We start from the raw sequence: 13,305 nt of genomic DNA, 5'->3' as shown, positions 1-13,305 counted from the left end.
GGTTTGATGAATCACTTCGTGATGGCATCAGTCTTCGGAACGTTTCACACGGCACTGAATGGTTTTGCAATAGCTTGGGTCTTTGCCCCTCAAAGAATTCCGTGGGAAGTGGGTTTATTCGTGGTAAATTAACTTTCACTAATAAATGCGTAGAATTTTTTGCACCCATGAGAACATACACCCATGAGAACATACACTTATCTACTGCAACTTAGGCTGAAGATTACGAGAAGATTAGAACTGACGTCTTTTAAAACAATGTCTGTTAAGAGACACTCCTACTACAACTCATTTATAATACTTGTATATTCTAATGTCTGTTACGAGACACTCGCTACTACAGCACTTTTATAAAACTTGTATATTCTAGCTCTCTGAATAAATGCTATATATGGGCCGTACCTCACACAAATTAGAACTTACGAAGTTAGCTCTGTCTTGCCGCATCTTCTATTGCAAGTGAACTCACAATACTGCTGACTTAAGGACGTTGAGCATTTCCCTAAAAACTCTGTCACTATGAGGTTATATTCTGTTTCCTGATAATGCTTCTTTATCGTGCGGTAGTTTCCATCAAGGAAGCGAAGCAAATGGATCAAGAATCCCTTCAAGTATATAATTGAGTTTGTGATATCTGCCTCGGAAAATGTCATACTCAATATATCTTCCATCTCCCCGCCACCTTCGCTATCAGCTAAATCTGTGATGAGTGTAAAATCCCAAGAATCAATGGAATTCGGAATGTAGACACTCTTTCTATCTCCACATTTCTGATCTTGCTTATCCTTATTCCAAGCTCTTGGGTCAACATTAAAATCTAAGAGTGAGCTGACGTAGTCCAAGGTGTAGCTGTCTTCCTCTTCAATATCCCTAGAAATTAAGTAAGCATGGGGTCTATATATTGTTCTAAAGCACCCACATTTCCTATTCATAGATCGGGCAATTCCAAACCAATACTTACGACTTTTACCGATCTTTTCTGGTAATAAGTTTGCTGGAATCGGTACTAGATTGGTACCCCCTCTTAAGGAGCCTATCTGCTGTGATTTAGGCTGAAATTTGGGCCCAGAGACGAGCTCACATGCTCCCGTCTCAATGGCACATTTTAGAACCCTAAGGGGCACAAAATTATATATGAAGTTAATATGATTCTCGCTGTCTTTATCTATGAATGGGGCCCAGTTCTTCTCTGAGTATCTAGGTGGCATGTCTTTGATTATCAACCTCGTGCTTTCCTCGGGCTTTCTAAGTGGACGGTAGAAATGCATTGCTCTTCTATATTCGATCTCTTGCACCTTTGTATTGTATATCACGATTGGTTCTTGGTCCATTTGCTGTGTTTCTACATTAAAGTAATCACGGACTATAGCACGAGGATCTTCAGCACCTAGGAACCAATCACTTCCCACAGGTATGTCTAATTGAACTGGAAGGATGCTGGGAAAGCTCATATTGGTGCTGGGAAACTTGTAGTCAGTTAACTCTTTCCAATCCCTATCAAAGATTTGAGCGTATAATATCAGGATAGTTGGATAGTGAGAAAGTTGTGCTTTCGAATACACTACACGACTAACAAGGAAATGAACTTCATATTTATCCATCCACACTGATGCGCCATTATACTTATACCACTTACTGGTAACGATGTCACCAATTTGTTCAGTTTGATCATCTTTGAAGCATTTTCTAATAGGTGAGTATTGTTTTTCTCTAAGCATCTTAATTGCCTGCTTTCTTATCATTCTAGTCTCTCCTTTGAAGTTTACATTAAATGGAATGGATGCTGCAACGCTGTCATTATCGGTTATTTCGATGCTCGAACACGGCTGGTTTTCAGCTTGTACTATGCGGTGCTTTTCAAGGAGTGAATATGCTGGTATTTTGAATGGCTTGTATTCCATATTGGAGATGGATTTCGCTATAGGTGATGATACCCTGTTGAAGGTCTTCAATTCATCATCCAATTGGAATGGATAGCTGTTAATATATTGAGGTAGGAAATCCAGGGCAACGTAATACCAAGAGTATGTTGTTACTATGAAAAGCCCCATGAACAATATGGAAAGTATGACATTCTTAAAGCTCAATTTACCACCTCTACTTAGAAGCTTTCTCAGACTCTTTGTAGCCACTAGAAGTATGACACAGATCACAATCATAAATGAAGTTACTGCGTACAGCACTAGGCTGTCGTCACATACCTGCTGTATCATTAGTCTACGTCTCACTCTACTCTTCAATGAAGGAGACTCACTCGAAGCACTTGTCTTGTTGATATTCCCTTTTCACCGTGGATGTAAATGAACTCCAAAAGACAGCCATCTAACACGAAAGAAATCAAACACGAATAAGACCCACCATCATTATATATTCCCGATACCCCAGATCATTACTCGAACCTTAGGCTCCACATCCATATTTACCCGAGCAAGGGAGGCTTTGGGGGTTTATTTTCGCACCCAACGCAAAATAATCTTACCTAAATAATACACGCCCTGCATGCGATATGGTTATCTATAGGATGTTAAAAATTGCATCTTACTGGCTTAACTATGTAAATTGATCTGTACGCCGGAAAAATTGAGACTTTTCAACTCACATTATTTTTTTACGAAGTTATTTTATAGTTACAAAGTAAAATGTGATCAAAATGATGAAGTCTGGGCATGGCCATAGTTAAGCAAAAAAGTCGTCGCTGACTTCGTAGATGGCTAAAAGGTGGAGAAGGGATCTACTTTCTTGTCCTTGAAGTGGGGGGGGCACTATTCAGATTTGTTTTTTGCAACAGAGTTCCGGTACACGATCCACAAAATATGAAAGTCTTCAGAGATTACATACACAGTAAAAGAAGCGTAATTTGAAAGTTCTATGTTCCCCTAAAAAAAAATTTTGAATAGAGTCGTTCTGATTATTATATATTGTTTGGTGTCAACCATTTGGTGTGGTATCAACGTCCATGAGAAACCAGTATCATCTTATTTCATGAAGAACATTGGGATTGTGTAGTCCAGCTTCATACCTGATCTTATAAGGAATAGGTGACTCCAAAATTGGAATACAATCCAGTTTCTAACCGCGCCACGCCCTAGTCTCTTACAAACACATACGCCCAGCATCTCTTTGCATTCTCAGATCAGTATTATTCAAATTAAATTCAACCAGTCTTGCATTTGTAAAATCTAGCATTTCATGTAGTCGAGATTCTTCCATGTCCAAGATATAGAGTTTTGTCATTGATACTGAGACAACTAAGTCCATTTCAAATCTTTCTGAGCCTTTTTACAATAATCATTAGCTAACGAGGTAGCACATCCACCTAATAATTCATTTTCTCTGCCGTTATGCTCAGTTTCCTGGTAGTGCTCGATAATCCTCTCTAAATCTCCTCCAAGAACAGTTCTAATATGCTTCAAGATACCCTTGACATGAATGATCTTGTTTGTTCTGTCAGCCTCTGAAATAGTAATTCCCATTATGTCAGATGGTTCGTCGCTGTTATCTCCTGCAGGAGCTGTGTCCCAATATGCAATTGAATTAGGAATCAAGACATTCTTACCATCTTTACACTTAGCGTTCTTCAAGGCAGGATTCCAAGTTTCCGCATTGATATTAAAATCAACTAAGGAGCTGACATAGTCCAATGTGTAGTTGCTGCTTCCAATATCTCTCGAAATTAAGAAGATATGGGGACGATAAACAATGTGAAGACATCCACAATCGTCGTCGTGCGAACGAGCGATTCCAAACCAGTATTCGCGCAATTTTGCAACCCCTCGAGGTAAGAAGCTAGAAGGTACTCTTATGATGTTGGTGCCTCCTCTTAATGCTCCGACATCCTGTTTCTGGAAGTCAGGACCAGAGATTTTTCGGCATACACCAGTAGCGAGATCGCACTTGAGAACACGAAGAGGATTGAAACTGTAGACAAAGTTGATGGAAGACGAGTCCTCGTCAAAGAAAGGAGCCCAGTTCTTTTCTCTACTTCTTGGTTTCATCCCCTCAATAGTCATTCTGACTGTTTTTTCAGGAGTGGTCAATGGGCGATGAAAATGCATTGCTCTCTTCCAGTTGATCTCAGTCCTACGAGAATTGAAAATTATAACCGGCTCTTGGTGTGCTTCGTTGGTGTATGGATCAATATATTTTCTTAATATCACACGAGGGTCCTCTGTTCCCATGATTTCATCTTTTCCCAGAGGATTTGGGTCTATCTGAAGAGGAAGAATAGAAGGAAATGTAAGGTTGGAGTGTGGGAATTTGTAGTCCAATATTTCAGTCCAGTTCTCGTCGAATACCTGAGCATTCACGAAACTGATGGTAGGCATATTTCTGTGAGCCTTGTGTGAGTAAACAATTCTGTTTACAAGGAAATGAACCTTGTATTGGTCCATCCAAGTCGAAGAACCACAGAATTTGAACCACTTATCCCTCAAGATATCTTTTTCCTTCTCATCCTCTTTATCTAAGAAGCACTTCTCTAAAATGGGGTATTCTCCGGATTTGTACAACTTCTTGGCCATGTCTCTAATCATCTTTAAGTCACGAGCTTGGTTGATAACGTGTGGTTTGGTTGTCTTGATGGTGTGGTCGTCGAAGAATCTGACGTTGGAACATTTGAAATTGTCGGTATTGTCTGTGCCCTTCTCTATGAAAGAATAGCCAGGTACCCTACAATCTTTGAATCTCAACAGGGTGATTCTTTCGTTTACGGGGGTGTTCATTAATTGAAACGACGGTTGCTCCTCAGCCAAATAGGCTGAATGGACTTCAATAATGGAATAAATGAAGTAGTACCAGATATTGAAGTTAAGCATGAGCAAGAGAGCAACCACGGTACCTAACAAGAGTCGTTTATGCTCCCATTTGGGGCCCTTTTGCTGAGCCAAGCTGACATAGATCTTCCTAAGAGCAAAAATCGACACTGGCGTTACCACTACGGGCAAGAGCGAGTACACAAGAGGTATTTGTGTTGAGTAAGTGGTTAAGTGGTTTATATAAGACTCCATGGTTAACTCAACAAAAACTGGTATCTTAAAAGAAGCAAAAACAATTTAGAAAGGGCCTACAATAAAAAAAAAGGTAAATTATCAACACTGACACCAAATATTCCAACAATCACCTCGGATGGATACCGCCGTGAATAGGGGAGAGTTAAATTTGGCTCAAATAAGAAAAACCGCAGGCGACAGCTTACCACAAATGTGAATAAACGTGAGAATCGGTGTTTTACACAAAGGTACACCTGTGGTCCGCTTGTAATTGCGATGGAGAGAGATATTTTCCTTTCCAGCGATAGAAGTAATTGGTATCAGTATGGATTGCCCAGACCAAAATTCAGCACGTGTATCTCTAAATGGCTTTGAAAAAAAATTAGACCGGTACCTGCAAGGCAGCATAGCCTTAGTTCATTGTTCTCAATTCCATGTTTGCACTTTATTGTGTCAAAGAATTTCGTCCAGATTAAATTCAGTGCCATGTAGATTCATCTCAGATTCGTGTCTCGGAACAAAGGGCTAAGGAACGTTCTGCAGAGATTACTCATGCCACACGATAATTGCCAGTTGCCCAAATGCCTATACCTTTCTCTAGAAAAAATACCCGTTTGCTGCAAATCTTGACTATGTGACCTGCACCGATGCAGCAAATATCGCATTATGTGCATGCTGCATAACACCTTCGGCTTTTACATTATTATTGCGGCACGAATCTTTTGTTTCCACGTGGACTCAACAAATGTATAAATACGTTGCGGTATGGATGTACAATATTCCTCCCTTTTACATTTTAGGCATGACGAGAGCATATTATTGTACCTTACACCAGAAGCAATCTTCAATATGCACTTCTCTTTGTAAGACATATTGCTTCTCCCATTGTTAATGACAGCTAAAGTTCCCTCATTGTCAAGAACAGCAATGAAGACGACGAGGTAACAGGGTAATTATATCGCTTCCATTGAGCTGTTTTATTTGCTCGTTGAGTAGTATTTATTTGCTCCTCGCCTGTTCTTCAAGTGCCAAAAATTCAAAATTCTATGGCAAGTCAAGAAACGAAAGTGTTTTGTCTGCCGTCCTGGAGAAGTTTCTGCTATCCAGTAATTTATAGGGTATAACTTTGCAAATGAGTTTCTATTCTTACGCGTAACAAAACCGTTGGATAATATAATCCAAACTCCGTTAGGTCGTTATACGGCCAGTAACATTTTTGCTCATTAATTTCAAACACACTAATTTGTGGAAAATTAGGTTGTATAAGTTTCTTTTATGGTCCATATTTCTCACTTTGCCAGACATTTAAACTGAATATCTAGAAAGCATGTGTGCAACAAAATTGCGTTACCTGGAACCAGGTTGAGTCTTCGGAGCAAAAGCGGATAGATGCTATCTTATAGTATTGTAGTGAACTTGTAGTCTTCCCAATAATTATCCTCCAAGAATTACGAGTGTTTTTTGACATAAACGGCAAGATGTTGCAAAAATTATTTTCAAAGCACTATACAATACCTCAAAATGGGATCTAACCTTCATCCAAGATTGACCTGGATGACTTTTATCTGGATGACTATATTCAGTATTTTAGGTGTGGCGTTGACCAGACCCCAGTGGAACATATTCATTCCAAGTAAGCTCTAACTCTTCTTTTTCTGTTCTTATAATTTTCATAACATGACTTCGCTTGAGAAACCCTATAGTAAATAGCTGGCTCCGAGAAAAGTGACTTCTGACTCATGCCATCACGGTAACTATGGGGGATACACGTTTGTCTCCACGGCGAAAACAAGCTGCTTTTGTGAAGCAACAAGTCGTCTGCTGGAAAATACCATACATATTTGTAGAAATCTCCCCATTGATACGAAAATTGTCAACAATGCAACGTACACGGATCCAGCTCTAACGGTCTCCAGGCATATATTATTGCATATGGCAACACTTACACGTAAGTTCAGTTTCCTCCTACTGCAAGTACGGAAAGAATGAACGACATTTCAGAGGTGTCGACCCATAATCATCCGTCACAGCATCACATTGTAACAGTTGTCCTCTCATCACATTTTTCATGCTGCTACCTCCACCATATATCATACAGTAGGGTTTTGCTTCCTTTCGCTGTTCGGTCTTGAAGCCATAACTTTGTACGGTTCCTGATTCGTTAATCTTATACATTACATCAGAGCAATCTCACATGTGACGTTTAACTCTCTTTGCATCTCCCATTCCAGCCAATTTCATGCAGTGCATTTAGCTTTTAAGCCCATTCTGAAATCGTATTCACTACGAGTCTAAATTATATGCTATAAATAACCTCGAGATGCTCTAGTTTCAGATTCAGATCCAACACCGCCTCGTCCTCGTGTGGCCGATATTATTGCGGAGTAAATGGAATCTCATTGGCTACGGGAGGCTGCTGTTGCCGTTCATTCCACGGATAGAAACTGCAAGCCAGCACCACTACCTACCCTCCAACCATCCATCCATCCAAACAGAACAGCTCATCCTGTCTTTCCCACTACGACATGACGTCATTAAGAGAACATTCTCTCCGCACGTGATCTCGTATGTGTCCGTTTACCTGTTACCGAAGCATTGTAGAAGACGTTGTCTAGGCCTAGAATGGTTCTGTGCGGACTAGCCACTTAAAACTATGTAGATCCATGCATGGTCGTTAGGCTACTGGACCGATGCTATTGTAGGGGGATAGATGGTATCTGAGGCCTATTTAGGGGGAATGAGGCTACGACGGACCAGGTGAAGTCGGATACTCTGCGGTGGAGTGCCTCGATTTCCGATCCAACGCCAAAGCTCATCTTGTAGTAAGACTATTCTGGAGTCCGTCATCACCAGTTCATGTAGAAAGATATGCAAAAAAGATCAGGTCTAATTCAAGCTGTATGTTCCATGGGATGTAAATCCCGATGCCCATGGGATTACCCCCTAAAATCGTAGAATGGCCCCGGTCTTCTGTTTTCTTTGGTTTCGTTTCGTTTCGTTTAGTCTCCTGTTTCTTCCCCCTCTTCAACAGCATCACACCGACTTCTTTCAGCCACTCTGATTTTTCACTCATTACATCATACATCCGTACATACTGTCAATTGCTAAAGAAGCCAAAAAAAAAAAAAAAACATGTCTTGAGCTCCTCTTTCATGGCTCCGTGACTAGAGCTACCTACAAGACTCTGTACGTTACTTACTCTTACACTCCTGGCATAGCTCTTTACTCCAACTCCAAGATCTTTTTTTGTTCAGCTGTTTATGACTAGGGAGAATGTATAAACAATACGTATACTATATAGCGATACATAATAACCAACAACTAGTCATGCGATATAACATACATAACAACACTAACAAGTAATAACTAGCAACTTACTCTATAAACTTACTCTATAAATTTGCTCTATAAGCTTACACTATATCCATCATCTCCTACCAACACCTCCTCCACCCATTCCACTACAACACACTGTCACTGTCACCATTCACTACAACACTCTCTATACACCCAACTCCCATACTTAACCACCCACACAACTCCCATACATTACCTCCCATACATTACCTCCCATACATTACCACATATTACCACCTCGCACTCTTCTCCCAAAAGAAACCACCCGAAAAAATCACCCTTCAAAGCGGCTATTTCGTACCAGGATTCTGTTTTTTATTTATTTATTTGATGTCATAACCTTTTCTTTTTATGGAGTGTCTGTTTGCTTTGAGTACTGTTTGTGAGTAGAAATCGCCATCACAGTAAGAAACCGTCACGGAGTAAAAGCGTCTCGTATTCGCATTCGGCAGCAGTTCCCATAATTCCTTGTTCATATCCATCCCGATAGAAGTTGGCTTTCCCATCAGTTAAAAGCCCAAAGTTCGTTGTGTACTGCAAAACGACCTCCAAAACTGTCGTTGTTATTGAACAATCTCCGTGCCTGGAACTATTGGAGAAACCACAAAAAATCCACTATTTGGCCTCGTTGCATAGCTTCAAACACTCCGCAAGCTCCCTGGCACTCATTCCATCCTCTTCCGTCACCATTTACCCCCCTACGGAGTGTCTTCTTTGTCGCTAACCGCAGCATATACCAAAACCATCAACTCATACATCAAACTACCATAAAAACTTCATGTCTTACCCATAGAAAACACCCCGAAAAAGTTATCATCAACATTAAAATATCACAGCATGAAGCGGCTTAAGATCGGAATCCGACCCCAGTTGATCTTGCTTGTGTGCTTTGCATCACTCTTCTCGCTCTTGATTCTAGCGATAGTCACAGCCATCTACTTCAGTAGTAATTTGAGTGACTTGCGTGCTGAGAGGTTGGAAGTGATCTCCCAATTGAAAACAACTCAGGTCAAGCAAGCAGTCGAGTACATCTACTACCAGGTCTACTGGGTCACCACAAAAGATTCAATTTATTCACCTTTATCGTCATACAGAGCTGGTAACAACTCTCGCTCCATCTTCGCAGGAGCCCAGAATACCCTCGACCAATTCCTCATGTCCTCCGAGTTGTTTGCAGCAGCTCGTTTGTACAACCTCGATCTCGAGGTCATGGCAGATTCATACAACAACATCACTGCCATATCCCAACCTGCCATGGACTTTCTCTATCCCTTATCACAGAACGCATCCATTCCTCAATCCATACTAGACACATCCAGCAATGACGTTCAAGCATACTTCACAGGGCCCGTCAGCAATAATACAGATCCATCCAGTGCCTTCTTCATGGGTATAACACTTCCCGTGTATTCAAATTCCTCCATTATCCTCAATGATCCTTCCTTGTCGGGTTATTTGACGGTATTAGCATCGGCCCAGAATATTCAATTGGCCATAAACGAAACAACAGCAGGATCTTCTGCAAATTCATCCTCCGATTATACTGTCATCGCAGTAGCCCCAGTTTATGGTGACCCTGTAAATGGCGTGGACAATACCGGCACCAACACCGGTGAGCTTATAGGTTTTCAAACTGTCTTCCCAGTGAAAGGAGATATTCTCGAGCCAAACCATATTTATAACATTAATAGCTCCTCTCTGGTTCGAGAAGCATTTTCAAGAAATTTCGGCTCCTCTACCAATGTCCGTTCATATTCTGGAAGACGTGTTGCCATAGGGTTCACGCAGATACAGTTGGATACAAGCACTGTGTGGGCCGTCATCATTGAGCAACAAAGATCCAAGTTTTTGGAACCAGTGAATAGGTTGAAGAAAATTATTATCGGTGTTGTTATTGGTATTGGTGTATTTATGTGTCTTATTACATTCCCTTTGGCGGTTTTCTTCATACGACCGATCACTAAACTTAGAGAAGCCACAGAAGCTATCACCAAATCGAAAAAACAGTATAAGCAACACAACAGTCACAGCTCAGCTGGAAGCCCTATACTGTCATCTCTACCTCCACCTCCATATGGAACCTTAACTCATAGACATAAAAGAGACAGTGTGAACTCAGCTTCGAATACCAGTACCTCTGGTTCCATGTACTCTACTGCAATAAGATTGCCCGGAAGAATACCGAATTCAAAGAAGTTTTTCAAAGACGAGTTCACTGAATTGTCCGAAGCATTCAATATTATGACTGAAGAACTAGACAAACAATATACTCATTTGGAGGACAGAGTCAAATTGAGAACAAAAGAACTAGAGGCATCCAAGATAGAAGCAGAATCCGCCAATGAGGCCAAAACGGTGTTTATTGCAAACATATCCCATGAATTGAGAACTCCATTGAATGGTATATTGGGTATGACTGCCATTGCAATGGATGAAGAGGATCAAACACGTATTCAAGATTCTCTTAAGTTAATCCACAGATCGGGTGAGCTTTTATTGCATATTTTGACAGAATTGTTGACCTACTCAAAAAACACATTGAATAGATCAAAGTTAGAGAAGTCAAACTTCCAGATTTTAGAAGTGGTCTATCAAGTAAAGTCCATTTTCAGTAAACTTGCCATGGATCAAAGAGTCAATTTCAAAATCCTCGTAAGGCCCAATATCTTCCGTAAACTCATCTTGTATGGAGATTCTAACCGTATCATCCAGATAGTCATGAATTTAGTGTCAAATTCGCTTAAGTTTACACCTGTTGACGGCTCGGTGGATGTTACCTTTAAATTACTTGGTGAGTATGACGCTGAGCGTTCTCAGCAGGATAATCACGCCAAAGTTCATGTCTTGAAGAAAACAACGAAATTGGATCCAGGTGCATATCATGATGCAACTAACATGGAAAAGTCCGCTTCATCGTCCACTCTTGCGTTGATGTCTTACTACAAAAATAAGCCCTCGCCAAGATTACCAAAAGCTACACCACCTTTACCGCCTGGAGCAAAGTTCAACGATATTGAGCTAAGTCCTATTAAATCTGTGAATTCAAATGGAAGTGCTGATCGTACACCAGTTAATAGAAATATGGATTCAGATAGAATCAGTATAACAACTATCTCCACTACGGAGTATGAGAACAAAATCTTCGAATCACAATTCAATCATGTAAAGCCTTTGCCAAAATTGCCTACATCGTCAACCTCAGTTCACAACTCCTCTACTGAAGTGGACGATGATACTGATCAAGAGCTTCCTCCTACTCCTCCACTTAAAGTGCTGGAAATTCCAGCTCCATACAAGTTGCTTCCTCCAGCGCCCCCAACCATGCCAGATTTATCGAGTTCCAAGAAAAGCTCATATGTTGATACGCCAATGGCCAATTCAGAATTAGTGAAGAATAATAAGGCCTTCAAGATAAGAAACATGTATAAGCCTAAGAATTGGGTTATTCAAATAGAGGTTAAGGACACTGGACCTGGTATAGAGCCAGCTCTCCAGGAGAAGGTTTTCGAACCTTTCATTCAAGGTGATCAGACTTTATCTAGAAGTTACGGTGGTACTGGTTTGGGTTTATCTATTTGCCGTCAGTTGGCAACCATGATGAAAGGAACATTAACTTTGGATTCAACAATTGGAGTAGGTTCTACGTTTACATTCACAGTACCATTACCTCAAACTGGAGAAATCATGGTTGGACCGGATGAGATGGCTGACTTCTGTGAAGATGAGTTTAATCCCAAAGCGAAAGCCAACAGAAAAGTGGCCTTCAGGACAGCGAGTTACGATGCATCTAGGGCAATGGAACGTAAAGAGCAAAGTTCGAAATCTGATGACAGTCCCGAAATTGTTCCATCATCTCAAGAACCCTCATTCAGCAAACCAAATGCTGAATTTATTTCACCTGAAGTTCAAACTGATTCTTCTGGCGATAATAACGGCAGCTCAGGCGGTGATAAAGGTACTGATACCTTTGAACTCCATGGTAAATTGGATATGCTGTCCAAGGTGTCCTCGATGGAAAAACCTCACCTTATCACTAGATCTTCGACTGGTACTGCCAATTCCTCGACCACCGGTCTGGAGCATAATAACATTCTCGATGATTTATCGCACCTCCGGATCTTAGTAGCCGAAGATAACTTGGTCAATCAGGAAGTTATCAAGAGAATGTTAAAGCTTGAAGGTTTCACCAATATAACTTTGGCATGTAATGGTGCTGAGGCAGTGGACTTTGTCAAGGAATCAATAGAAAAGTTTGAAAACTTCGATTTAATCTTTATGGATGTCCAAATGCCTAAGATGGACGGTCTTTTGGCTACTAAGATGATCAGAAACATTTTACACTACGATAAACCCATTATCGCATTAACTGCCTTTGCTGACGAAAGTAATGTCAAAGAGTGCTTGAATAGTGGTATGAGTGGATTCTTATCCAAGCCAATCAGAAGGAACAATTTACGAAAGATTATTGTTGAATTCAGCCCTGCTCTACTCAGAGAAATGGTTGCTACACCACTGACGCATCAAAATGAAGATAAGAGACTCGGATACGGGAGCTCGTATGTACATCCAGACGAGCTGCCCATGCATGGTCTGTCTGATCCAAAGACGTAAAGTCTACCCAAAAGTTGATTCTCTTGCATTTCATTTCATTGTGTTTCATCCCTTGTGAAAAGTTGATTCTGGTTCACAAACAGAGATTCATTTTCTTTTATTTCTTCTACGTAACTATATTATTTCTACCACTTCGAGGACTATCGTCCTCATCCTAATATCTAACGCACCTTCGCTAGTTTTTCTATATTGTATTATAATGGTCATACGGTTTTATTTATTTTGTATTTTGTTGTAGTAGTGTAATTAGGTAGGAGCAATACTACTTCTTACAGTGCTACATATACGGTATGCTACCGTACTACTTGATTGAATAAAACTGATAAAGTCCCACTCCACGCTTGCCTGT

At 40.6% G+C, this 13,305-nt stretch overlaps 3 protein-coding genes across 3 annotated transcripts; 1 reads left to right on the top strand and 2 right to left on the bottom strand. All coding sequences in view use genetic code 12, as the record gives it.

Moving 5' to 3' along the window:
• Positions 1 to 419: 419 nt before the first annotated feature.
• On the bottom strand, positions 420 to 2,159 carry RJT20DRAFT_5767 (uncharacterized protein; the record flags this gene model as incomplete). The annotated part of the gene is made up of 1 exon (XM_064920791.1): positions 420 to 2,159. One exon carries the CDS (start codon positions 2,157 to 2,159, stop codon positions 420 to 422), a length of 1,740 nt encoding a protein of 579 aa, XP_064774457.1.
• Positions 2,160 to 3,248: 1,089 nt separating this feature from the next.
• RJT20DRAFT_95907 (uncharacterized protein) lies at positions 3,249 to 4,814 on the bottom strand (the record flags this gene model as incomplete). Its single annotated transcript, XM_064921603.1, has 1 exon — positions 3,249 to 4,814. One exon carries the CDS (start codon positions 4,812 to 4,814, stop codon positions 3,249 to 3,251), a length of 1,566 nt encoding a protein of 521 aa, XP_064774456.1.
• Positions 4,815 to 9,182: 4,368 nt separating this feature from the next.
• On the top strand, positions 9,183 to 12,956 carry SLN1 (Sln1p; the record flags this gene model as incomplete). The annotated part of the gene is made up of 2 exons (XM_064921593.1): positions 9,183 to 11,546; positions 11,757 to 12,956. The coding sequence occupies 2 exons, from the start codon at positions 9,183 to 9,185 to the stop codon at positions 12,954 to 12,956; spliced, it is 3,564 nt and encodes a 1,187-aa protein (XP_064774455.1).
• Between the last annotated feature and the right edge of the window lie 349 nt (positions 12,957 to 13,305).

The sequence above is a fragment of the Scheffersomyces xylosifermentans genome, assembly GCF_036884685.1.
Source record: "Scheffersomyces xylosifermentans strain CBS 12540 chromosome Unknown RJT20scaffold_4, whole genome shotgun sequence".
Lineage (NCBI taxonomy): Eukaryota > Fungi > Ascomycota > Pichiomycetes > Serinales > Debaryomycetaceae > Scheffersomyces > Scheffersomyces xylosifermentans.
This window is presented reverse-complemented; position numbering and strand designations above follow the sequence as displayed.